Source organism: Acomys russatus, chromosome 14, assembly GCF_903995435.1.
Source record: "Acomys russatus chromosome 14, mAcoRus1.1, whole genome shotgun sequence".
NCBI lineage: Eukaryota > Metazoa > Chordata > Mammalia > Rodentia > Muridae > Acomys > Acomys russatus.
The window spans coordinates 56838360-56866093 of NC_067150.1; the positions used below are offsets into that span (position 1 = coordinate 56838360).

Below are 27734 nucleotides of genomic sequence, written 5' to 3' on the forward strand. Positions count from 1 at the left end.
CCACTTCCCTATATCACTACTCCAAGACGCGCTCCTCCAACACACAACACACAACACACACACACACACACACACACACACACACACGGTGGGCGGTACACCCCAGTCCTCAGAGAGTTGGAAGACGAAGAAAGACACGCCCTTCGACACGCCCCCGGCCCTGATTGGCTAGAGAATTTAAAGACCAGGCCAGTGATAGGGTGATTTTTCTATTTCTAGTATTTGAATGTTCTTAGTGCTTTGCTGCCAGCCGATTCTGATCCGCTTTTTTTCGACAAAGCAACAAGTCAATCTGTCGGATCCTTGAGGTGGGAGGCAAAAAACGTGATTATTTTAGGGATCCTCGCCGGGAGAGGTACATATGAGTGGGTCGGACGGAGGGACAATGTTAGTCCTGAGCCCAGAGATTCCATAAATTCCCTTAGAATTCACCCTTTCCAAAGCACGGGAATCGCACTGACCGTAATTACCTACGAATTAGTCTACGAAGCGGGGGTATCTGTCTCAGCTTGTTTTACCTCCAGCCAGTCTTCTTCCTATCGCTCAACGTCTGATTATTCTGCTTCCTGACGAGTCCCGTACTGGCCTGGGTGGGTCTCCTCAATCAGGTTTCTTTTCTGAGCATGAACCCTTTCTGACGTGGCTATTGCAGGACGACGGAGGCTCGCCGGTATTTCTCCTTACTCCAGAGTGCTTATAGTATCCTGGTGGCACCTTCTGTTACCAGTGACAACCTCCTTGACCCTAAGTGGTCTCGACAGGATTTTCCGTCACGGCATCCGTACCACCCATTACATCCGGATTTTCCGTGACTTGTGTGCACCGGTCTCTGCGCCCCAGCAGAGGCACTGGAGATGCTTTCTGGTACCCAGGAGGCGACAGGTGAACGTGAGGACGCAGAGTTGCGGTGCCGGGTGGCGGTAGAGGAGCTGAGTCCTGGAGGGCAACCTCGCAAGCGCCAGGCCCTGCGCACCGCGGAATTGAGCCTGGGTCGAAACGAACGCCGCGAATTGATGCTGCGACTGCAGGCGCCGGGACCCGCGGGACGGCCACGCTGCTTCCCGCTGCGAGCCGTGCGCCTCTTCACCCGCTTCGCCTCGGCCGGGCGCAGCACGTTGCGCCTCCCCACGGATGGCATCCCTCGGGCTGGCTCAGTGCAGCTGCTGCTCTCGGACTGTCCCCCAGAGCGCTTGCGCCGCTTCCTGCGCACGCTGCGCCTGAAGCTAGCAGCTGCCCCAGGGCCGGGACCCGCCTCTGCTCGGGCACAACTGCTAGGCCCGCGGCCCCGAGACTTTGTCACCATCAGTCCAGTGCAGCCGGAGGAGCTGCAGCGTGCTGCGGCCGACAGGGCTCCAGATTCCGCGCTGGAGAAGCGGTCAATGGAATCCAAGTCTAGCACCGTGAGGACCAGAAAGGGAGTGGGCGTGCTACTGTTGAGGATGGAGGAGACACAGGAGGCCCAAGGTTGGGGGCGGGGGCGGCGGATGGGGAGATGGTCGGCAATATTAAGGGCACCGCTGGTGATCTGAGATGCCCATCGTATCATTTGTGTATGATGACAGTGGTGAGTGCTTCCCTGCCAGTAATTACCGAGATTGGGATAAACTGAGAACAGGAAACCAGGGTCCATGCTAAAGAGGCAGCAGTGGAGACCAAGCGGGGAAACTTAAGAAGGGAAAATGGGTATTACAGTTCCAGAAGAGAGGAGCTTTTGGGGAGAATGGGAAAGGGGCCGGTCAGGGACAGGCAATAGTCCAATCGCCTGAGTGGAAAACCATCAGGGGGGCCTGAGAGTTTTTTTAGATTTGATTAAGTGTGGCCACCAATTCAAAGTGCCTGGTACTGAATTGGTGAAAGAAATGGAGGAGGTTAGTATTTGGTTGTTTTTTTTGTTTTTGTTTTTTTTTTAGACAAGGTCTCTCTGTGTAGCCTTGGCCGCCATGGACTCGCTTTGTAGACCAGGCTGGCCTCGAACTCACAGCGATCCGCCTGCCTCTGCCTCCCAAGTGCTGGGATTAAAGTCGTGTGCCACCGCGCCCCGTCTGAGGTTAGTATTTGTTGCGATGAACTCTAGATGACCCAGGCCTGCTCTAAGTTATTTGTCTTGCAATGCATACGGGCCAAGCAGCATGGCAGGAGGTTCTGAGATAGCCCTGTTCCTCCCAGGAAACTCCAAGGTGGCCCTTGCCTGTGAAGAAGCTGAGCATGCACTCCACCAAACCAAAGCTTTCTGAGGAGCAGGCGGCTGTGCTGAAAATGGTCCTGAAAGGCCAGAGCATTTTCTTTACTGGGAGTGCAGGTAACAGAGGAAGAAATGGGAGCGAATGGCGGGGGTAGCCCTTGGGTAGCATGGAGGGACAGGCAACCCTGACTTTGCCTACTGCCCAGGGACAGGAAAGTCCTATCTGCTGAAGCATATCCTGCGTTCCCTGCCCCCTGCTGGCACTGTGGCCACTGCCAGCACTGGGGTGGCAGCCTGCCACATCGGGGGCACCACCCTTCATGCCTTTGCAGGTAAGTGTGAGCCCCTGGGCTTGGGCTAAGAGCAAGCCGAGGCCTGTGGGGAAAGAGGGGAGAGATCAAGGGGGCTGGGATTTCAGCCCAGCCTGAATAGTGTCACTCACAGGCATCGGCTCAGGCCAGGCTCCCCTGGCCCAGTGTGTGGCCCTGGCCCAGCGGCCAGGAGTGCGGCAGGGCTGGCTGAACTGCCGACGGTTGGTCATTGACGAGATCTCCATGGTAGAGGCAGAGTTGTTTGACAAGTTGGAAGCTGTGGCCAGGTCAGTACATAGAGCAAGGGCACTCACTGTGGCTAGAGTCTGGTGATTTCTCCAAGGGGCTTGCCCACCCAGCATCTCTGAAGCAGTCTCTGTTCCTGTCCAGAGCTGTCAGGCAACAGCAGAAGCCATTTGGAGGAATCCAGCTCATCATCTGTGGGGACTTCCTACAGCTGCCACCGGTGACCAAAGGCTCCCAGAACCCTCGGTTCTGCTTCGAGGTACTGGTGACCACACCCTAGCCCCGACCTTTGATGGTAGGAGAGTTACACACCCTGACTCTGACCCTACGCTTGTGGGGGAGCCTTCTCTGTTCCCTGACTCCCCTCTCTTCTTACCCACCAGGCCAAGAGCTGGAGGAGGTGTGTGCCAGTGGTGCTGGAGCTGACCGAGGTATGGAGGCAGGCTGACCAGACCTTTGTCTCTCTGCTGCAGGCTGTGAGGTTGGGCAGGTGGGTACTGGCAAAGGGGCCATGGGATGAGGATGCTATGGGCAAAGGGGCCATGGGATGTGTTGTTTGTTTGGGCATGGCAGGCCTCACGTAGCCTAGGCTGGTCTAGAATTTGCTATGTGGCCAAGGATGACCTTGAACTACTGATCTTCTTGCCTCCCACCTCCTCAGTCCTAGGATTTAGAAGTTTTTGGTACCCTCACCTGGTCCAAGGAAGTGGGAGAGATGTTTGTCCTCAGGAATAAGAAGTCTGTATGGGAAAACAAAGTTTGGGCAGGACACTGGACAACTTAGGATAGACTATAGTCAAGAGTGTTAGAATACCAATTAAAAAAAAAAATATATATATATATATAGTGTTATGGCATTGGACATTGTGGCACACAACTGTAAACACAGGACTTAAGAGGTTAAAGTGTAGGGTAGTGAGTTTGAGGCTACCCTGGGCTGTTTAGGGAGACACTATCTTTAAAAAAAAAAAAAAAGCCAAACAGCAAACCTACTACCTTTACAGTACCTCAAGACACACAGGCTAGCAGGCTGGGGAGATGGCTCAGTCAGTCAAGTGCTTGCTACAGAAGCGTGAGCACCTGAGTTTGGATTCCCTGGTGCCGGTGTAAAAAGCTGGGGTTGACAGCACATGCCTGTAAATCCCCATGCTGGGGAGGTCAAAACAGGAGAATTCCTGAGCTTGCTGGCCTAGTGAGTGAGCTCCAGGTTCAGGGAGAGTCCCTATCTCAAAAAACAAACAAAGAAATAGAGCTGAAAACTAGCTGGACATGGTGGCACATGCCTTTAATTCCAGCACTTGGAGGTAGATGCAGGCAGATTGCTGTAAATTCGAGGCCAGCCTGGTCTACAAAGTGAGTTCAGCACAAACAAAGCTACACAGAGAAACCCTGTCTCCAAAAACAGAAACAGAAACAAAAACGGTAAAATCTGCTGGGTGTAGTGGCACATGCCTTTAATCCCAGGACTCCACAGGAAGAGGCAGGTGGATTTCTGTGAGGTTGAGGCCAACTTGGTTTATGAAGTGAGTTCCAGGAGAGCCAAGGCTACATAGTGAGACACTGTCTCGAAAAACCAAAACCAACCAACCGAAAGGCTAAAAGTAACTGAGGAAGACATTCAGTATTGACTTCTAGCTTGCAGAAGTATGTGAGCAGCCTCTCTCTCTCTTTCTCTCTCTCTCTCACACACACACAGAGAGAGAGAGAGAGAGAGATGCACATGCTGACACATGCACACCCATGAGGGCAAAAGAAGAAAATAAAGAAGAAAAAAAGAAAACAAAACAAAAACAAAACCTCAGGCTAGCTACTTCAGCCAAAGCAGTAAGCGAGCGGCTAGAAGATTGTACCCTAAAGGCCAATCCGATGACAGCAAAGCCAGGATTACAGGGTATCAACGCTGGGACGCTGTTCCAAGCCTGCAAACCTCTGGCCCGAGCTCACTCGTGACGTCATGCTTCTTCAGGCACACTGCGGGCTCAGAGGTGGCCAGTTTCTCGGTGTCTACCTCTTCTGTTCAGAGTCCAGCATCGTCATCCCCATGCACACTGTCCACATCTGGGGGACAAGCAGACTGGGTGGGCAGTGGGTAGCAGCAAATCTTGTCCTGGCGTCCTTTGTGCGTCCCAAGGCTTAGTCTGTGCAGCAGACCGTACTGCCCCCACCTTTTCTGGTGTCCAGGGGGATCTCTGGTCTGACAGTGCAGCCCCCACAGATGTTCAGATGAAGTGACCCACCAGCTCAGGGCCACAGCTGCCCATACAGTGGGACGAGATGGAATTGTAGCCACGAGACTCTGCACCCACCAGGATGACGTGGCCCTTACCAATGAGCGGCGACTGAAGGAGCTGCCAGGTAAATGGAATGCCTGGCCTTGGCACAACCCGCTGGGAGGGGCCACCAAACAGGGGTGATACTCGCTGTACACATCACCAGCAAACTGGGCCCCCAGCTCTCTGTACATTTACAGATGAAACTATGACCCAAAAGCTGTGGTGAGCTGCTTCCGAGGCCCCAGAGGGGCCTGAGCTGTCCCCAGCCCATTCCCCACAGCCGCCTTCATCTAATACATTTTTGGAAGCTGAGAAACAAGTACATGTTTCCTCTGCTTTTCCAGGTGAATTACACAGTTTCGAGGCTATAGACAGTGACCCTGAGCTAGCCCGGACCCTGGATGCCCAATGTCCTGTTAGCCGTGTCCTTCAGTTAAAGCTAGGGGCTCAGGTGAGTGGGAAACAGGGCTGGATCCCAGATTATTAATACTCTACTTTATAGTTGCTGGGCCTACTGTGACCACTTTCCCTACTTTTCTGTCTTCAGCTTCCTCCTTCTCTCCTCTTTTCACATTTAGAGTCCTGTCAAGCAATGCCACTTTGGAAAATCTCTTTCCCTTACTGAACCCAGTTCCCAGGTGAAATGTCTGCTCCATGGAGGCACCCCCCCATGGTATAAAGAATACTACCCTAGAGCAGTAAACCTCATAGATGCCCTCCTTTATGGGATGGGCAAGAAGGGTAGCCCTTCCTCAGAATCCAGTCGGCACACGTGGGGACATGTGAGCATTGTGGCTGAAAGAGGGGTGGCAGGAGCAAGTGCCATTCCTCAAGATTTGTGGTCTTCTAGGCAGAAATAATCCCTATTTAAAACAAAACAGGCCAGGCACTGGTGGCGCACGCCTTTAATCCCAGCACTCAGGAGGCAGAGGCAGGCGAATCTCTGTGAGTTCGAGGCCAGCCTGGCTACACAGGGAAACCCTGTCTGGAAAAACCAAAAATAAATAAATTAATAATGACAATAATAACAAAACCAAACCAGGATAACTATGTAGCCCCAGCTGGCCTGGAACTTGCTATGTTGACTACGGTGGCCTTGAACTCATAGAGATCTGCCTGCCTCTGCTTCCTGAGTGCTGGGATTAAAAGCGTGTCCCACCACACACCTCACTAGAGCTAACTCTTTTCTTCTCTTGTTTTTTTTTTTTTTTTTCCCCCCGAGACAGGGTTTCTCTGTGTAGTCTTGGCTGTCCTGGACTCCCTTTGTAGATCAGGCTGGCCTTGAACTCACAGAGATCCGCCTGCCTCTGCCTCCCGAGTGCTGGGATTAAAGGCGTGCGCCACCACCCCCAGCACTTTTTCTTTTCTTTCTTTCTTTTTTTTTTTTTTTTTAAGATTTATTTATTATGTATACAGTACTCTGCCTGCTTGTACCCCTGCAGGCCAGAAGAGGGCATCAGATCACATTATAGATGGTTGTGAGCCACCATGTGGTTGCTGGGAATTGAACTCAGGACCTCTGGAAGAGCAGTCAATGCTCTTAACCACTGAGCCATCTCTCCAGCCCCCAAATCTAACTCTTTTCAAAGAGTTACCACCTCCTTTCTGGACAATTTCATGAATACTAAGCCCCTTTGACACAGGGTAAGGCCCTCTGACCCAAGATAAGGCCAAGATATTTCTAGGAAAATAAGGCAGCTTGTCCCAGAGATCAGTTCATCAGTCACCACAGTGGTGATTCGGCTAAAAATTGGGACTCAGCTCTATAATAGCCCCCAGCGTCTCTCTGAGTCCCTAACTACTAGAGAGGAGGCAGGCACTGGGAGGGCCCCTCTCCATCTCTGCACTTCCTCCTCCTCAGGTCATGCTGGTGAAGAACTTAGCAGTGTCCCGAGGCCTGGTGAATGGTGCCCGAGGGGTGATAGTTGGCTTTGAGTCAGAAGGGAGAGGTGAGTGAAGGGGGAGGGGGCCCTACTGCTTGAGACTGTCTCACAGCAGGACAAACCATAGAGTGGCCAAAAGGTGACACTTCTCTATGCCTCTTCTTCAGGGCTTCCCCGAGTAAGGTTCCTGTGTGGCGTCACTGAAGTCATCCGCACCGAATGCTGGACAGTACAGGTCACCGGGGGCCAGTTCCTCAGCCGGCAGCAGCTACCCCTACAGCTGGCTTGGGCAATGTCCATCCACAAGAGCCAGGTGATGATCCAGTGCAGGGGTGGACAAAATAGGGCATGCAGGGCAGGATAGGCTGAGACATTCTGGAATGTGTCTTAAAAATCTTTATGGGGACTGGACATCCCTGGGATGGAATGTTCCAGAGCAGAAGCAAAATAAACGTTCCTTCCTTTCCCCCTGGCTCCATGGGATCTCACGTAGCCCAGGCTGGCCTCAGATTCATTATGTAGCTGCAGAGGACACTGGCTTTGATCTTTCTACCTCTGTTTCCTGGGAGCCGGACATGGTGGCGCACGCCTTTAATCCCAACACTCGGGAGGCAGAGGCAGGCAGATCGCTGTGAGTTCGAGGCCAGCCTGGTCTACAAAGTGAGTCCAGGAAGGCCAAGGCTACACAGAGAAACCCTGTCTCGAAAAACCAAAAAAAAAAAAAAAAGAGAGCGACCTCAGGATAAGTTGGCTCTAACTGTCCCTCTACCGCCCAGGGCATGTCTCTGGACTGTGTGGAGATCTCTCTGGGCCGTGTGTTTGCCAGTGGTCAAGCCTATGTGGCCCTCTCCCGGGCCCGCAGCCTGCAGGGCCTACGTGTGCTAGACTTCGACCCCACGGTGGTTCGCTGTGACTCTCGAGTGCTGCACTTCTATGCCACCCTGCGGCAGAGCAGGGGCCTCAGTCTGGTAAGGAGTCCTCACCAAAGGAAGGGCCTCCTGCGTGTGGGCGGGCTGAGAAGGACAAAGGGAAGAGGCCTAGTAGGTAGGAAGAACCCTAGGGCAGAAATTCTTTCTACTGACTCCTTTCCGGTGGAGGCCGATGGGGAGAGATGTTGGCCCCCAGGCTGTGGCCCTAGGGATTGGCACAAACCTGTTGCTGCCTTTCTGGTTCTTCCTAGGAATCCCAAGGTGAGGAGGAGGCAAACTCAGATCTGGAGAACATGGACCCAAACCTCTGACCTCAGCTGCAAGAAAAGACAAGCTCACGGGTCAAGGCCCTAGGAAATGCCTGGGGAGGGGCCTGTGTTTCTCCCTCATCCAGCCTTCTGAGGGTTGAGGGACATGGCTTCCTATCTTCCTAGCAGCTTTGCCTCAGTTTCGCCCCTTTCCATGGAGACACTACTTCTAGGGTCAGAAGCTGGAAATGGTGAAGACTACCAGAGGACAAAGCTCTCTACAAGGGCTGGACACATAGCCAGAGTTCTGAGCTATAGACTGGAGAGGCAGTGCAGGCAGGTGCTGCAGCAGCGGCCTCCATCAGAGCCTGTCTTCCTGCACTACACGTGTCAGTTTTGTGTGCATGTGTACCACAGCGTACACGTGAAGATCAGAGGACAAATTTGTTTGTTTGTTTGTTTGTTTTTCGAGACAGGGTTTCTCTATGTAGCCTTGGCTGTCCTAGACTCGCTTTGTAGACCAGGCTGGCCTCAAACTCACAGCGATCCTCTTGCCTCTGACTCCCGAGTGCTGGGATTAAAGGTGTGCGCCACCACGCCCGGCTTGACAAATTTTTTTAAAGATTTATTTATTTATTATATATACAGTGTTTTGCTTGCATGTCTGCACACCAGAAGGCGGCGCCAGATCTCATTATGGGTGGTTATGAGCCACCATGTGGTTGAAGGCTGGGTACTTGATGGAAAAAATGATCTATTTTTAACTATTATTAGCTCACACTTCTAGAAGATTAAGAACACAGAACCAGCCTATGCTCAGCTTTGCTGGGCCTTCAAAGTAGCTGGCCCTGTATGGCAGGATCACGTGCAGGCAGGGTTGTGTGATGAGATAAGCAGCAGAAGACAGTAATTCTATGGAACGGCATTAATCTGTTCATGAGGGCAGGGCCTTCTTGTTTCAGTTACCTTCCATGCAACCTCTGTCTCTGTCTCTGATAGGGTTTCTCTGTGTAGCCTTGGCTGTCTGGACTTGCTCTGTAGACCAGGCTGGCTTCGAACTCACAGTGATCTGCCTGCCTCTGCTTCCAAGTGCCGGGATTCTAGGCATGCGCCACCACACGTGGTGCAATCCATCTCTTAAGGGTTAAGTCACCTTAACACTGCTGCACTAGGGACCAAGCTTCCTGCACATAAACCTATAAGGAATACCATCCAAACCATGGCAGGAGCCTAGAGGGGATTCAGGCCAGGCACAAGCCCAAGATAGAAGTTCAATTACCTTCACAGCTGAGCTCAGCCTAAGACGGCCCTTAGTAAACACCCTTCTGAGCCTGACCTGAGAACAGATACTCCAGAATGTGCTGTGTTTTAGGGGAGAGGCAGTGCAGAGGGTACTGAAATGGGTGTTGTCGGTTGTATTTATTTAGGCCAAGTAAACTTGTGAGTTTTGTTACTGTGCCTCCTGCCTGGTCTTTCTCCCTCATTGAAGGAGTGCACACAGGGGTGTTTGCTCAGCCACGGCAAGGACCCAGATCACAGCGACCTGGTGTGAGGTCTGTGAGGTTTTGTCCATAGCAACTGTCATTTGGAAAACCGAGTTATCTGAAGGTGATGACAATAGGTCAACAAGGTGAGTAACTCACCCACAAGTTAAGACAAAAATACTCGAGGGAAGTTCTAAGTTCCTGATCTCACTGAGACTCTGCCTTTGATATTATGGTAGAGAAAGAGCCATCAACTAACTATCTTCAGTTTATCAAAAAGCATGATAGGGGGCTGGAGAGGTAGCTCAGAGGTTAAGAGCACTGACTGCTCTACCAGAAGTCCTGAGTTCAATTCCCAGCAACCACATGGTGGCTCACAACCATTTATAATGTGATCTGGTGCCCTCTTCTGGCCCCAGGTGTGCATGCAGTCAGACACGGTATACATAATAAATAAATAAATCTTAAAAGAAAGAAAGAAAGAAAGTCAAGTCAGCAGAGACCGTCCTCAAGCAGCTTCAGGATTTTAAACCAAGAAACCAGTGTGGGGCCTGGAGAGATGGTTTAGAGGTTAAGAGCACTGCCTGCTCTTCCAAAGTTCCTGAGTTGAATTCCTAGCACCCACATGGTGGCTCACAACCATCTATAATGTGATCTGGTGCCCTCTTCTGGCATGCAGGTGTACATGCAGGCAGAACCTTATATACATAATAAATAATCTTTAAAAAAAAAAAAAAAAGCCAGGAGTGATGGTACAGGCCGTTAATCCTGGGAGGCAGAGGCAGGTGGATCACTGTGAGTTCAAGGCCAGCCTGGTCTATAAAGTGAGTCCAGGATGCAGCCTGGGCTATCACACTGAGAAATTTTGTCTCAAAAAACCAAAAAAAGAACCGGGTGTGGTGGCGCACACCTTTAATCCCAGCACTCGGGAGGCAGAGGCAGGCAGATCGCTGTGAGTTCGAGGCCAGCCTGGTCTACAAAGCGAGTCTAGGACAGTCAAGGCTACACAGAGAAACCTTGTCTCAAAAAAAAAAAAAAAAAAAAAAAAAAAAAAAAAAAAAAAAAAAAAAAAAAAACAACCCAAAAAAAGGAAAAGAAAGAAAGAATAGGAAAAAGAAGCCAGTGTGAGGGCTGGTTTAGAGTGGTGGGGGGGGACAAAGGCAAACACATTCCCACTCTTCATTTTACTGCAGAAGATAAAAAGAAGTGCCTGGCCATCCTGTGTGATGATCCTTTTTTTTTTCTTCATGAATATTGATCAATCACCCCTCATGTTTTTGTTTGTTTGTTTGTTTCTTTTTTCGTTTTGTTTCGAGACAGTGTTTCTCATTGTAGCTGTGGTTGTCCTGAACTCACTTTGTAGACCAGGCTGGCCTGGAACTCACAGAGGTTCACCTGCCTGAGTGCTGGGATTAAAGGCGTGCGCCACCGTACCCGGCAACCCCTCATGTGTTAAGTGCTGGGCTCTGCACTGCAGATCCCACAGTATATAAGGCTGACACAGCCCACCTTAGCATGCAGAGAGAGAGAGAGAGAGAGAGCTATTACAATGAGACAAATTGGAAATCAGTCCTAGAAACTATTACAATGCTATATTAACCAGAAAAAAATACATTAACTAAAGAGTTCACTTATAAAATGGTGTATCTGTCAGGGTTCTCTAGAGGAACCAAACTGATAGAATGATAATAAAGGGTATTTATAAAGCGCTATGCCCCTTGTAGGCTTTCTAGGCAGACCGGTCATTTTCTGAGTTTGAGCACATGCACTGGACTGTCCTTAGTTAGCTACAGGACTGACTGCTTCGTTAGGAAGCCTCTCAGGCTAGTGGTGCAGAGTGGCTGTAGGATGTGGAGTGGGGTAGGCAACAGCAGCATGATGAAGAAATAAAAGGAGCCTGCCCCCCCAACTCCCCCTCCCCCACTAAAGAATGCCGCCGCCGCCACACCTCCTGCCTCTGTTTCCATCCTAGTAATGGGGATTCTCGGTCCCCCTCTCCAATACGAGGGTCTGACTATGTCAGATGGGTGAAAAGGAATCATTAAGACAGCAGACATGCATGGTGCATTATCCCCAGTGGAGCTCAATTGCTGATGATATTTTATATTGGGGGGGGGGAGCTTTTCTTTTTCTATTTTTTTTTTTTTTTTTTTCTTTTGGTTTTTCAAGACAGAGTTTCTCTATGTAGGATACCCTGGAAGTTCTGATCCTTCTTCGTCCACTTCTGTAGTGGGGCTGCACCAGCATGCTGGGCTCACACGGACTGGCGATGAAACACTGGGTGTCTTGAATGCCAGGCAAGCATTCTGCCAACAGAGTACATGCCTAGCCCTGCGATGGTCTGCTTTCTAGTAAAAGATGTACCTGTTCTTGAGAGGGCAGCAAAAAGAAGCCTGACACAAAGCGAGCCAGTCTCTGGCTAGGAGATAGGCTTGCCACTGTCCCTGCTGCTTCTCAAACATACCTTTGGCAGGGAGGGAACCCTGCTTTTGGCTGTTTTCTCCCTTGCCTCAGTGACCCCTGGGCTCTGCATCTGAAGTAGCTGAAAATGTATAAGTTGTCTGAGAATGAGGCTGATCTCCTGGTCCCAAGAGACTTGACTTGGGTGTTTTTGGTATTTCCACAGCTCTTAGCACAACCATTTTAAAAGGTGGACACTCTAGCCAGGCATGGCTTTAATCTTAGCACTCAGGGGGCAGAGGAACCTGGTCTACAGAGGGAGTTCCAGGATAGCCAGGGCAACACAGAAAAACCAGGTACCCCCAAAAAAACCAAACCACTAATTCCAGCACTAGGGAGGCAGAGGCAGGTGTATCTCTGTGAGTTTGAGGCTAGCCTGGTCTATAGAGCAAGTCTAGGACAGCCTTGGCTGGCTTTTTTTGTTTTGTTTTGTTTTGTTTTGTTTTTTGTTTTTTCTAGACAGGGTTTAGCCTTGGCTGTTACACAGAGAAACTCTGTCTTGAAAAACCAAACCAAAGCAAAGGCCAGGCAGTGGTGCCCTATACCTTTAACCCCAGCACTCTGAAGGCAGAGTCAGGTGGATTTTTGTGAGTTCCGTCCAGCCTGGACTACAAAGCAAGTTCCAGGACAGCCAAGGCTGTTACAGAGAAACCCTGTCTCAAAGAAAAGGAAAAAAGAAGGAGGAGGGCACTGAACATTTCTGCCTCCTGCCTGGGTCGGGTGGCCAGCTATGTAGGAGGCTATGCCTTTTAAGATCCTGGTACATGTTATTCACCCTTATTGGCCACTGGCCAAAGGCAGGCCTTCCTACTCTAAGCATTTACACCACTAGGGGGCACCAACGAGTCATTCAACTCCTGTCTGGAGATCCTGCGAATCCTCAGGAGCTGGGTGGGGGCTGAGTTAAGATTGAGCTGGAAGTTTCCTTTGTTCAGAAGTCTCCAGTAGATTTCTGGAAGTTCAAGGTGAGTACGTAGTGATACCTCGTCTCAATTAAATAAGACAAATCCTACGGAGGCTGAAGGAGGGCCAGACTAGGACGAGCATGAGGCATACCCTGAGGATTGGCTCGTACTGGCCTTATTACAATCACCTAAGGAAGTTACTTCCCCGCCCCTCCCCCATATGTAAGCTCCCATCTTCAAGCTCACCCCTCAGGTGGCCTCTGAGAATAACAAAAAGAATTGACAGCAGCCATCCTCCACAAAGCCTTCCCTCCCACTTGACTCAAGTAGGGCCAGGCAGTGCCCACCCACTGTGGGGTGTAGAGAAGAAAGTCTCACCTTTCAGATTCCACCTCTCATCCCACCCGCCAAAAAAAAGGTGGGTCCTGTCTTCCCAAAGCCCCTCTCTCCTCTGGCCACCTTCCCACCATAACACCACTGAGTAAAGACTCTGACCTAGTTTACAGCTTGAGAGCATAGGGTCCAAGGTGACACCACAGTAAATGGCAGAGCCAGGATGGACACCCACCAAAAGGACCCAATATGCAGTTTGTTTGTTTTTGTTTTCCTTGTAGCCTTGGCTGTCCTGGTCTCACTTTTGTAGACAAGGCGGATCACAGTTATCCGCCCACCTCTGCCTCCTGAGTGCTGGGATTAAAGGCCTTTGTTACCATGCCTGGCCAGAATATTTTCTTGTCCCCCAGCTTTGTCTCCAGGTATGATGATATTTTTCTATCTTCTGAGTGTTTTGCTGGGATACCATGCCAGCAAAACTTCCATTTCTTCCTTCCTTTCTTTTTTTTTCCCCCTGGTGTTTTTGAGAGGGTTTCTCTGTGCAGCCTTGGCTGTCCTGGATTCCCTTCGTAGACCAGGCTGGCCTCGAACTCACAAAGATCCACCTGCTTCTGTCCCCATTTCTTTCTTTTTTCTTTTCTGTTTGTTTATTTATTTGATAGGTTCTCACTGTGTCTCCCTGGTTGGTCTACAACTTGGTATGTTGATCAGGCTCGCCTTCAGACTCCAGAAATCTACCGGCCTCTGCCTCCTGAGTGCTGTGAGCCAAGAACTCCCATTAGTGGGTACCAGGAGTCTCAACAAGGCCCGAAGGGAGCAGCAGGGCTGCCCAGTGAATGAGTTCTGAGCTGCCCATGGCTCACCACAGGCCAAGCTACCTTTTACTCTTTATCCCCCTGACTCCAGCTCTCTCCCTGGTCTCTCAGCATCCATTGTGTTGGGTTCAATAAGCAAAGCCTCAGCCCACCTGAGGAGATGCAGAGTGAGGCAAGCATCCAATTATAAGCTGGGGCTGAGAGGGCAGATGGGGCAGACCAAAGGCAGGACGAAGTTCTAGGAACTGCTGTCACTGTCTGCCCTGTTTTCCCATCCCTGCGGCTTAAAGACCATGGCACTGGCTGAACAGTGGGCTGTGCTTGATGAACTGTAAAGGGCTGCCTTGTGGATGCTGTTATCCTCTGCTCTTTCCTCCACCAGAGCCGCCTCCTCCCCACCCCTCACCCTCAGCAGTGGCCCAACACACCATGCCTATTTAAGGCAAATCTCCTGATCTTTTAAATAACATTCGCTCCTTGTGAAGAAGGCAAGCCAGGCCAGAGCTTAGCTAAGAAAGGGGGGTGGGGCAATACCTCTCAGAGGATGGGATGGAGAAGAGCAAGAGTGGGCTATGACATCTTGGGAAGATCCTAGCCCAGCACCCCCAGCCTTCCATTTGGCTCTCAGGACTGGCTTAGATCCTGGAGGGAGGCACTCCCAGAATGCTACAGTGTGGCCTTAGCTGGGGTCCCGGTCAGGGTGGGAAGAGGTGGGATTCTGGATGCAGGAGGGACCTATGTTTAGGCGAAGGAATACAGCCAGAGTAGCCAGCAGGGAAAGTGGGAGAGTCTGCAGAAGGGCTGGCAGCTGACTGACCTTACAGGTAGCCCCGTGTAAAGCATGAAACACAAGTATTGTTTGATTCTACAAGTCAAGGCTCAGAGAGTCCAAGGACAGCACAGCTAGTGAACACAGCATTAATATTTTCTTCCCTGCTCTGCCAGGGTTTTTGTTTTTTGTTTGGTTGTTTGGTTTTTTGCTTGGGACACCTAACAGTAACCTTTATTTTTATTTATTTATTTTTTCTTTTTTGAGACAGGGCATCGCTTGTGTAGCCTTGGCTGTCCTGGATGTGCTTTGTAGACCAGGCTGGCCTCAAACTCACAGCGATCCACCTGCCTCTGCCTCCCGAGTGCCGAAATTAAAGGTGCGTGCCACCATACCTGGCATCTGACAGTAACCCTTATCCCCAGGCCAGGCATCCATTCAAAGCCCCTACCTGCCCTTGTCTCTATAGCTCCTGGTTAGATCAACCTTTTCCCTTTTGCTTGTAGCTCTGCCCCATACTACCTGGATTCTTTTTTCCCCTTTTGCTCTTGGTATATTTTCCTCAGGCAGCCCCTCCCCACCCCTATGTCTGCCCTGGCAATCCTCCTGGGGTCCTCACATGACTGAGACACCCTTTCCAGGATCCAGAGGGAGACATGAGGGATCGTTTACAGATCACGTTCCTTTCTAGGGACCAGGCACTCCCCTCACAGGCTTGTGAGCCCCAATGGGCTGACCCCCCTCCCTGCGCCAGACTGGACTGAGGCTGCAGAACAAGAGGAAGAAAGGCCCTGGCTTGACTTCTTCTGGTCACTTCGAGCTGAAAGAGCCACACTGGTCCAATCCAATGAGTGACCTTGGAGTGCACGTGGGCACACTGTAGCCCTGAGAATGAACGGGGAGAGAGCCCCTGGGGTCCCAAAGTGAGTACGTTTAGGTGGGTCTGATTGGGAGGTGAGCCCCAGTCCCTGGTGTCTACTGTGGGAGATTCAGCCAGTCTCAACGCCTATGTTGGAAGGCGGGGCATAGGAGTGAACTCTTGTCTAATGAGGTCCCCTTAAACTTGTTGAGGTCTTTCTAGTCTGGCTCTGCTATTAACCTCTTCACATCCTTGGCCAAACCTCTTGTCCCTCTTTGGGCCTCTGTCACATGGATGGATTATATGGGTTGTTTTGTTTTCAGCAGGGTTTCACATGGCCTAGGCTTGCCTCAAACTCTGTCTGTGGTGAAGGATGACGACCTTGAACTTCCAATTCTTCTGCCTCCACTTCCCCCAGAGCTATGATGACAGGCTTGCCTCAAGACACCCAGTTCATATGGCACTGAATTCTGTGCCTTACGCATGCTAGGCGAGCACTCTCCCAAATCAGCTACACATCTGAGAACCTGTGCAGTCAGTCCTCTATCCCAGCCCACCAGCGTAGCCACGCTCTCACGGAGCCCAGTGAGAGCTCTCTCATGTCTCTGGCCACCACTCTCTTCCTTTTGATGAGCTGCCCCACACATGATCCAGACAACTCCTGAAGCTTCAGAACCTTCCAGCTTCCCCAAAGCCTGACTCAGAACAGCCCACCTCATCATCTAGCCTAGACTCAGTGGCCTCATCCACCAGGGGGCGGTAACAGCTCCTCACTTGAGGTCTGGAGATGGACCAGCATTTAAAGAGCACTTGCTGTTCTTTCGGAGGATTTGAATTCAGCTCCCGGCACCCAACATCAGGCAATTCAAAACCATCTGTAACTTTAGCTTCAGGGGGCATGTCGCCCTCTTCTGGTCATCTAGAGCACCTCACGCCTGCATACATATGCTTATGCAACCAACCCTCAACATACATATAAATAAAAATAAACCTCAAACAGAACAAAACAAAACCATTTGACCTTCCATTTAGAGGCTTTCGAGATTCTTCCCTGAGGAGCTTGAGCAATGCTAGGTGACTTGGCCAGAGCTTCTAGCATATCGACTAGAGCGTACAGCTGTCCACTCCTCTCTGGTCTTCTTCACTAAAAATGGCTTCGCTCAAGGACCACTTCTTCCTGGAGAGCCCAGTGCCCTTCTGTAGGCCTAAGAGAGAGGGAACGTCCATCTCCTTACCTCCACCTGCAACTCTTCCTTTCCTATGGGGATGCAGACCTGGGGGCTCCTAAAGACCCTTCTAGCTGGATACTTGCTGTAGGAATGGCAGGGTCTGTGGTTTCATGTAGAATTGTCATTGGCCATCGCAAACATCTTTGCTGCCAACTGTAAAAACCTGAGTCAAGCTTCAGGGAAGACTCCCAGCTGGAAGTTTTGGCTGGGTCTTACCTTGTTTCAGTGACTGACCAAATGAACTCTCAGGACAGCCCTGTCCCCAGGGCCCAGGAAGGAGGAGCTGGCAGGAAGTAAAAGGTATTCAGACTATTAAGAGAAGTCAAGGGAGGCAGAGGCAGGCAGATCACTGTGAGTTCGAGGCCAGCGTGGTCTACAAAGTGAGTCTAGGACAGCCAAGGCTACACAGAGAAACTTTGTCTCAAAAAAACAAAAACAAAACAACAACAAAAAAGTGGAGAAGCCAGGCGTGGTGGCGCATGCTTTTAATCCTAGCACTTGGGAGGCAGAAGCAAGTGGATCGCCAAGTTTGAGGCCATCCTGGTCTACAAAAGGAGTCCAGGGGCTGGAGAGATGGCTCAGAGGTTAAGGCCACTGACTGCTCTTCCAGAGGTCCTGAGTTCAATTCCCAACATCCACACGGTGGCTCACAACCATCTATAATGTGATCTGGTGCCCTCTTTTGGCCTGCAGGTGTACATGCAGGTAGAGCATTGTGTATGTGATAAAAAAATAAATAATAAATCCTTTTTAAAAAAAAAGTGGACAGATAGCTCAGAGATTAAGACACTGACTGCTCTTCCAAAGGTCCTGAGTTCAATTGCTAGCAACCACATGATGGCTCACAACCATCTAACCATCTACAATGAGATCTGGTGCCCTCTTCTGGACTGCAGGCAAAATACTGTACAAATAATAAGAGAGGCCAAAACCTGAAAGTTCAGCAGGGTCTTAATAGTGCTTATAAGTTACAAGATGTTGGGAGGTCACGTGCTTTCAAGCTCCAGTTTCCTCACCAAGAGCATAGGGACAGCGCCTATTTTGTGCCAGGACATGAAAGTCAAATGCTGCACACAAACAGACTAGCTCAAAGCCTGGCGCCTCATCAATGCACACACAAAATGCAAAGACTAGGTACAGTGGTACATGCTCGCAGTCCCCACTCCTGGAAAGGCTTAAGAGGGAAGATATGTGAGCCCAACCTGGGCAACACAGTGAAATGACACATCTAAAACCAAAACAGGGCCAGGCAGTGGTGGCGCACGCCTTCAAGCCCAGCGCTTGGGAGGCAGAGGCAGGTGGATCACTGTGAGTTCAAGGCCAACCTGGTCTACAAAGCCACTCCAGGACAGGTAGGGCTACACAGACAAACCCTGTCTCAAAACAAACTACAACCCCTTCACCCCCCAAACCCCAGGCGGCTGGGGAGTTGGCTCACCAAGTAAAGCACTGTTGAGTTCATCCTCAGAACCCACTGATCTGGTGTAATCCCAGAATTCCTATGGTGAGATGGGATGCAGAGACAGGAGAATTGTCTGAAAGTTCATGGGTCAAGTAGCCTGACATACACAGCACAACAGCAGAAACAAGAGAGACCCTGCCTTCACAGCGGAAGGTGAGCCTAGGGCCCTGAAAGTTGTCCTGACCTCCACATGTATGCAACGGAACACATGTGAGCCCCCTTCCCACTCTGCTAAAAAACAAACAAACCCAAAATCTTCATCATAAATAAGTAGAAATTCGTAGCTATAGCTCTTGGGGTGTTTTGCAATGTTGAGGATTGAGCCCAGGATTTTAGACCATGTTAGGCAAATGCTTTACTACTGATCTGAACTCCCGTCGGGGGTGGGGAGTGCCAGGAAGCCAGTGCTAGGTGGTTTGCTAGGGGCGGTGGGAAGATAAAGTCAAAACACAAAGTCTCAAACATGGTGCTAAACAACCGCAATCTATTATCTAATTAAATCGGGTGTGTTTTTCCCCCTCTGTTAAAAGTTAGGAGTTTGAGATAGATGTTTTCTGAGTCCTCTCCAATTCGCTGGTAATTGTAATTAAAAAAAAAAAAAAAAAGTTGCTGGGTGGTGGTGGTACACGCCTTTAATCCCAATACTTGGGAGGCAGATGCAGGTGGATCTCCATAAATTTGAGGCCAGTCTAGACTAGAGCAAGTTCCAGGACAGCCAGAGCTGTTATACAGAGAAATCCTGCCTAAAAAAAAAATTAAAGTAACACTTTTCACTTTATCTTGTTCTTTGGCCCAGAAGACGGAACTCAGGGCATGTTGTATTCTAGCAGCTGTCAGTGGTCACAAGTGAACTTGCACCTAGAACCAGGAAAGAGGCTGTAGCTTTCACTTGTTTGCTTCTGTGATGGCTTCACTTCACCACAGGGCCCTGGCTGGCCCGAGCTCACTATGTAAAACAAGCTGGCATAGGATTTGCAGCCATCCTCCTGCTCTGCCTCTCCAATGGTGGGGTTAGAGGCCTGGACCACTGTGTCTGGCTGAGAGTCTCTTTCTCAAGAGTGGCAGGCAGCGCTGAGAAGGGCTGGGGAGGGATCTGTCCCCCCGTGAAGGCAGTGACATCATGGAAGCTTAGCTCTGGCTTCTGCCCAGCATCCGGTTCTGTGGGACTATGTGGGGCGCAAGGCTTGGGTCTGGATCTTGTCAGCCTCACCTGTCAGCTCTCCTATGGTCAGAATGCAGGGCCTACTGTTATCACTAGAGACAGCATGGCTGAGAGAGAGTCAAATGTAGTCAGTCCTATGAGCCAAGCATCCCCAGTTTGACAGTACAGCTATGAGACAGGGACTGGGAAGAGCTCAAAGACTCATTCTTTCATGCATTTATTTTAGCATTAAGAAGTTAAATGCCCACAGCTGGGCACGACAGTACACCCCTGGAATCCTGGCGTTCAGGAGATGGGAGGCGGGAGAATTAGGGGATGAAGGGTTACGTAGTCAGCGTGAAGCCTGGGCTATATGAGACTTACCTTAAATAATCAAAAATATAAATTAAAAACTAGCACAAACAAACACACAGACCATACGTGGCCCTGAAACGGCTCCAGGGAATTAGACACAACTTCCTGCCTACAGTCTAGCAGAGGCCGCTGAGCGTGCAGGCTCATGTGTGGTTCCCGGCAGTCGGGAGGCCGAGGCAGCATGTGGGTTTGAGGCCAGCCTAGGCTAAAAAAGAAAAGAAAGACAAAACAAAACAAAACAAAACAAAGCAGTAACAGTAGAAGAAAGGAGAAATGTGTTAGAAAGTACACAGAGAAATTCAGTACTCTAGAATTGTCCAAAAAGGCCACTTTTGAGTTGAGAAAGGGACACAAAACTACAAACAACTTTCCAGACGGAGGAAAGGGGCTATATAAAGTCCTGATGGGAAAGCTTTGGGTATTCGGGCAGAGCCTTCTACTAACTCCCTTCTAGTTAATGCCAGTTGAGCAAATCACAGGCAGACATGGTGGCACACACCTATAATCCCAGCACTCAGAGGCCAAGGCCAGAGAGTCTCAAGTTCAAGGCTAGTTTAAACCACACAGAAGGGGCATTTCTGAAAACAACAAACAAAAATAACCATAAAACCCGCAAACTAAGTAAGTATTTCCACTTCCAGTCTAGATGACTTTAACTCCCACGTAAGACATATGAAGTTATCATCTGCACCCAGGGCATTTAGGAAACAGGATTCTCTGGACACTGAAAACCTGACAAGGAAAAACAGTACCTGCTCACAAGGGACCAATGAGGTAAATTCTGAGTGTCCCACCATGTTGCCAGGGGAGGCATCACTCTGAGGCAGCCCAGCAGCCCCCTCTCCATTAAGAAGAACACACAAGGGCTAGAGTTTTCATGCCAGAGAACTAAAAAAGGAGAATATGTACGCTGTTGTATATGTTTCGTTTGTATAAAAAAGTGAAGAGCGGGGCAGAGCACTGTGCAACATGTGCGGTCTCATATTCAACTCAGAACTGCAAAGAGAAAAATGACAGAGAACAAAACACTTAGGTGGAAACTATAGAGATAAAAAGCACAGAATGATGGAAACCAGCCAGCTGACCACCTGGAGACTGCAGCAGGCAGCCTTAACCTCAGCACTTGGTAGGTAGAGGCAGGAGGAACAGGAGTTCAAGGTCATCCTTAGCTGCACAGTGAATTCAAGACCAGGTTGGACTATATGAGATTCTGTCTCAACAAGGTGAGTGTGGCACATTCCTGTAATCCCATCTCTTGGGAGGCTGAGGCCAGAGGATTGGTATAAATTCAAGGCCAGCCTGGTCTATAAATGCAATCCATGTTAATCAGGGTCACATGCCAAAAACCTGTCCAAAAAAGAAAAGAAAAAGAAAATTATATTGCAGTAAGATGTCTCTAAAAAACACAGATACAAATATTTAAAAATTTTCTCAGCCGGGCGTGGTGGCGCATGCCTTTAATCCCAGCACTCGGGAGGCAGAGGCAGGCAGATCGCTGTGAGTTCGAAGCCAGCTTGGTCTACAAAGTGAGTCCAGGACAGCCAAGGGTACATAGAGAAACCCTGTCTCAGGGGGAAAAAAAAATTCTCCTCCCTTATTTTCTATGTGTTTAGGTTTTGTGTTTTTTACTTACATGTGTCAGTATACAACATGCTTGCAGTGGCTGCTGAGGCTAGAAAGGGACCTTGGATCCCCTGGGACTGGAGTTATAGATGCTTAGGAGCCACTATGTAGGCCAAGTGTGGTGGCGCACACCTTTAGTCCCAGCACCTGGGAGGCAGAGGCAGGTGGATCATTGAGTTTGAGGCCAACCTGGCCTACAAAAAAAAATCTATCTTGAAGAAACAGAAGCAAAAATACTGAGAGAGAGAGAGAGAGAGAGAGAGAGAGAGAGAGAAAGAGAGGAGAGAGAAAGCGAGAGAAACGAGGCGGAGAGGAAAGGAGAGAAGAACAGAGAGAGAGAGGGGGAGAGGGGAGAGAAGCGAGAGAGAGAGGGAGGGAGAAGAGGGAGGAGGGACAGAGAGAAGAAGAAGATCAGAGAGAGAGGAGGGATGGGGGAGAGGAGATGGAGGAGAGGGAGGAGAGAGAGAGAGAGAGAGAGAGAGAGAGAGAGAGAGAGAGAGAGAGAGAGAGAGAGAGATTGGCCTACGTCAAATCAGTGGTTTTTTTATTTAATGACTGGTGTGAGAAGGTCCAGCCCACTGTGGGCAGTGCCACCCCTAGGCAGGTGATTCTGGGTTAAGTAAAAAAGAAGGCTGGACAAGCCAGTTTGCAGCATTCCTCTGAGGCCTCAGCTTAGGTTCCTGCCCTGCCCTCCTTAGTGACGGACTGCTGCCTGGGCTATAAAATGAAACAAACACTTTCCTCCCCAAGTTGGTTTTGACCATTCTGTTTTTATCACAGCAAAACAAAACAAGACGAATCCAAACCTGGCATGGTGGTGCACGCCTTTTATACCAGCACTCGGGAGGCAGAGGCAGGAGGATCTCTGTGAGTTTGAGGTCAGTCTAGTTTACAAAGCCAGGACAGCTAGGGCTACATAAAGAGACTCTGTCTCAGAAAACAAACAAACAAACAAAAAGACGTGAGGCCACATGACTGGTGATGGAGTTTCTTCTATCTTTGTTCAAGAATTTCCCCTTAAGCCTGAGGTGGTGGCGAAGACTTTAATGCCAGCACTTGGGAGGCAGAGGCAGGGAGATGGATTTCTGTGATTTTAAGGCTAATCTGGTCTATGAAGTGGGTCCAGACGGGCAGGGCTACACAGAGAAACCCTGTCTTGGGAGAATAAAAAGAAAAGACATTCCCATTAAACTAAACGCCACGATGTGAAGGTACCGGTGTGGTGTACATCAGAGTTTGCAGGAGATTGCTCTCTGCTCCCAGGACGTGGGGCCAGAGACTGAGCACATCAGCTTAGTAGCACAGAGCTACCTCATCCTAGTTAAAGGATTTTCCATCCTCCTTCATTCACTTTTAACCACGTTTTCACCCATTCAGCAAGGTGTTGGGGAGCCCCTGACATTGCCCCACCCCCACCCCCGGCCCTGCTGAGCTACCTGAAGGGAAAGAGGGAACACTGGATCTCATGGCTTTTCACCTTGACCTCACCTTTGCCTTTAGTACCCCGAGTGCACCTTTGTCACTTCATTACCCCATTTGCTTCCATCAATAAAAATGTTTCTTAAAAGATTTTATTTATAGACCGGGCGGCGGTGGCACACGCCTTTAATCCCAGCACTCAGGAGGCAGAGGCAGGCGGATCGCTGTGAGTTTGAGTCCAGCCTGGTCTATGAGATGAGTTCCAGGACAGCCAAAGCTAAGGCTACACAGAGAAACCCTGTCTCGAAAAAACAAAACAAAAACAAACAAACAAACAAAAAAAAATTTTATTTATTATGCAATGTTTTGCTTGTAAGTGTGCCTGCTCACCAGAAGAGGGCACCAGATCTCATTATAGATATTAGTGAACCACCATGTGGGTGCTGGGAATTGAACTCAGGACCAGTGCTCTTAAACTCTAAGCTTTCTCTAGCCGGGCATGGTGGTGTATGCCTTTAATGCCAGCACTTGGGAGGCAGAGACAGGAGGATCGCTGTGAGTTCAAGGGCAGCCTGGTCCCCACCCCCAAGACAGGGTTTCTGTGTGTGTGTGTGTGTGTGTGTGTGTAACTTTGGCTGTCTTGGATTTGCTTTGTAGACCAGGGCTTCAAACTCACAGCAATCTGTCAGCCTCTGCTTCCCAAGTGCTGGGATTAAAGGTGTGTACCACCATGCCCAGCTTTCTAATTATCTTTTTTATTTTTTATTTAGTTTTTTTTTTTTTTTTTGGTTTTTCGAGACAGGGTTTCTCTGCGTAGCCTTGGCCATCCTGGACTCACTTTGTAGACCAGGCTGGCCTCGAACTCACAGCGAGCCACCTGCCTCTGCCTCCCGAGTGCTGGGATTAAAGGCGTGCGTCACCACGCCCGGCTTAAAAATCTTTTTTAAAAAAAGATTTATTTATTTATTTATGTATTATGTATAGTGCTCTGCCTGCATGTACACTGCATGCCAAAAGAGGGCACCAGATCACCTTACAGATGGTTGTGAGGCACCATGAAGTAGCTGGGAATTAAACTCAGGACCTCTGAAAAAGAAGTCAGTGCTCTTAACCTCTGAGCTATCTCTCCAAGCCCCTTAAAAATCTTTTTTATTTGTTATACCTACCTTAGTTTTTTGAGACACGGTTTTACTCTGTAGCCAAGGCTAGACCTGAACCCATGGTGATCCATGTGCCTCAGGCTTGTTGTGCTATCACATGCAGCTAAATAAATTCTTAAATTTTATGCAGCCTGGGTTAACCTCAATGTGGCACTAGCTAAAAATAAACTTCAACTCTCTCTCTCTCTCTTTCTATTTTTTATTTTTTGGTTTTTCGAGACAGGGTTTCTCTGCGTAGCCTTGGCCATCCTGGACTCACTTTGTGGACCAGGCTGGCCTCGAACTCACAGCGAGCCACCTGCCTCTGCCTCCCGAGTGCTGGGACTAAAGGCGTGCGCCACCACGCCCGGCTCTCTCTCTCTTTTTTAAGAATTTATTACTCAGCCGGGCATGATGGTGCATGCCTTTAATCCCAACACTTGAGAGGCAGAGGCAGGTGGATGACTGTGAATTGGAGGCCAGCCTCATCTACAAAGTGAGTCTAGGACAACCAAGGCTACACAGAGAAACCCTGTCTCAAAAAAAAAAAAAGAATTTACTATTCACCTGGCAGTGGTGGTGGCAGCAGTGGTGGTGCACACTTTCAGTCCCAGGGTTCAGGTAGCAGAGGCAGGTGGACCTCTGAGTTTGAGGCCAGCTGGATCTACAGAGCTAGTTCCAGGACAGCCAGGGTTACACAGAAAAACTCTGTCTCAAAAAACAAAACAAAACAAACAAGCAAATACCCTCCCAAAAGAATCAGATAAGAAGCTCCTATCCTTCTGACTTTGAGTTGTCTGTTTAATTTAATGTTCCATAATTTTTTCGGGGGGTGGTGTTGGTGACACTGGGAATCGTAGTAATGCACACTTTTATCCAGCACGCAGGAGGCAGATACAGGCAGATAGATCTTGGCCTGGTTCGAGGCCAGCCTGGTGATCTAACATAGTGACTTCCAGGGCAACCAGGGCTAATAGAGAGACCCTGTCTCTAAATAAGAGCTGGTTCTCTGCCTCCACCAGGAGGAATTCAACTGCGTCCATATTTCCCGCCACCCCACCTCCAGCCCAAGCTTGCTAAGCCACAAGAGTGGTTTTAGGTCATTATGTGTACACACACACATGTCATGTATATCTTCTGTAGTTGCTAGGTGTTTGAAGATAGGGGTCTCACTATGCACCGTGAACCCAGCCTCAAACTTGCGATCTTCCTGTCTCAGCTTCCTAAGTGCTGAGGGAAGAGGTATGTAACATCACACTCGGTTATAGCTGACTATAAACTTTAGTTCCTGGGGACAAACAGGGAGGCTGGGGAAAAGTTTCTTTAAAAGAAGAGGGAAAGAGCCGGTCGTGGTGGCACGTATCTTCAATCCCAGTGCTCGGAAGGCAGAGGCAGATGGATCTCCGTGAGTTCGAGGCCAGCCTGGTTTACAAAGTGAGTCCAGGACAGCTAAGATAACTCAGAGAAACCCTATCTTGAAAAACAACAACGGGGAGGGGGGAGGAGGGAGGGAGAACGGGAGTCGGGTAGGCAGGAGGAAAGAACACCAGAATTGTGCAGGGTTGTGCAGACAGGAAAAGCTCTGGGAAGTGTGCGTGCTGTAGGCCAGCAGACTGGGGTATGAGGTTCTCTCGCTTTTGGCACATGAACTTCAGAGCGCTCTGAAAAGCGTACAACAAACAGGCAGTCTCTTCGCTGCTGCAGACCCCGTAGCTGAGCTGGGAGAGGGCACAGCTCACTGAACACGTGCCTAGAACTCCTTGGGTTCATCTCTGATACTGGAGAGAGGGGGAAAGAAAGATGGCTGAAGGCTGAGGCCAGTCTTCAGCAATGTAAAAGGGAGTGAGGGGGAGGGGAAGGAGGAGGAGGAGGAGGAAGATGACAACCAAAAAGAAGGTTCAAAATATAAAATTCAGCAGCTTTGTTTAAAATAACAAAAGACAGCCTTGGGGACGGGGTGGCCTACACTTTTGTTTTTCGAGACAGGGTCTCTCTGTGTTAGCCCTGGCTGTCCTGTACTCCCTTTGTAGACCAGGCTGGCCTCGAACTCACAGGTATCCTCCTGCCTCTGTCTCCTGAGTGCTGGCATTAAAGGCATGCACCACCATGCCTGGCATGGCCTACACTTTTAATCCCAACACTTGAACACTTGGAAGGCAGAGGTGGATCTCTGAGCTCAAGGCTAGCCTGGTTTATGGAGTGAGTTCTAGGATAGACAGGGCTACAAAGAAAAAAACCTGTAAAAACCAAGAATTTGTGAATTTATGGATGACATTTTGGTGGAAATTCAAGGGGTAGGTCCTACTGTTCTGGTGGCTGGGGTACTAGGAAATCCCTACAGCATTTAGATATATTCTTACATGTGTCCCAGGAATGTTGTGCTTTTTCTTTTTCTTTTTTTTTTTTTTTTTTTGTTTTTCGAGACAGGGTCTCTCTGTGTAGCCTTGGCTGTCCTGGACTCACTTTGTAGACCAGGCTGGCCTCGAACTCACAGCGATTCGCCTGCCTCTGCCTCCCGAGTGCTGGGATTAAAGGCGCGCGCCACCACGCCCGGCTTTTTTTTCTTTCTTTTTATACAGGATTTCTCTGTGTATTCTTGGCTGTCCTGGACTCGTTTTGTAGATCAGGCTGGTCTTGAAAACACACACAAACACACACACACACACACACACACACACACGCATGTGCATAAAAAGCAGACACTCAGATATATACATATACAAATTTATCTATGATGAGATATCTAGGTGAGAGTATTGCTCTCTCCCCAGCTGCCTTTAAGTCTCTCTCAGAGGGGCTGGTGAGATGGCTCAAGAGTTAAGAACACTGGCTGCTCTTCCAAAAGTCCTGAGTTCAATTCCCAGCATCCACATGGTGGCTCATGACCATCTATAAAAGGTTGAGATGCTCTCTTCTGGCATGCAGGTGTACATGCAGGCAAAGTAAACACAAAAATAAATACTTTTTTTTTTTTTTTGGTTGTCATGGACTCCTTTTGTAGACCAGGCTAGCCTCAAACTCATAGTGATCTGCATGCTTCTACCTCCAGAGTGCTGGGATTAAAGCCGTTATGCCCAGCTTACATTTTTTAAAAAGTCCTTAGAGGGTCAGGTGTGGCGGTGCATGCCTTTATTCCCAGGGAGGCAGGGGCAGGTGGATTGCTGTGAGTTCAAGGCTAGCCCGGTCTACATAGTGAGTCCAGGATAGCCCAAGGCTACACAGAGAAACCCTGTCTCAACAAACAAAAAGTCCTTACAGAGAATGAGTGTGTCTGCCTTCCCCTTCATGGACACCAAAGATGAAGGGCACAGGAGCTGCACTGACACCTTCATAGGTAAGGGCAGATGCTGGCTCTCTCTCCTTTGCCCCACCTTGTTTTACACATTCCCTCAGGATCCACAGACTTGCCGCTTGACCCACTGGACAACGGTCAAGAGCAATGACTCCCACGTCAAGTCCTTTGGCCTTTCTTGGGAACTTGGTCTAGTATGGCCAGCCGGCCATACCCGCTGAACAATTCTGTGACTTGTCTGGCTTGGAGGGTTGCCTTCTCCCAGGCTCTGGGAAGCCAGGGAGTCAGACAGGGAAGCAGGCCAGAGAGGTGTTCTCAGTGACCTTTGCTTTCCTGGGAAGGACTCAACAGGCAGTA

General features: G+C 49.6%; 1 protein-coding gene across 1 annotated transcript; it reads left to right on the forward strand.

Annotated features, from left to right (window-relative positions):
- Positions 1-821: 821 nt before the first annotated feature.
- Positions 822-8135, forward strand: Pif1 (PIF1 5'-to-3' DNA helicase). Its single transcript, XM_051156688.1, has 12 exons — positions 822-1400; positions 2167-2299; positions 2389-2514; positions 2627-2780; positions 2884-2998; positions 3123-3229; positions 4955-5094; positions 5357-5463; positions 6874-6961; positions 7063-7208; positions 7672-7863; positions 8076-8135. The coding sequence occupies exons 1-12, from the start codon at positions 855-857 to the stop codon at positions 8133-8135; spliced, it is 1914 nt and encodes a 637-aa protein (XP_051012645.1). The 5' UTR covers positions 822-854.
- Positions 8136-27734: the final 19599 nt, after the last annotated feature.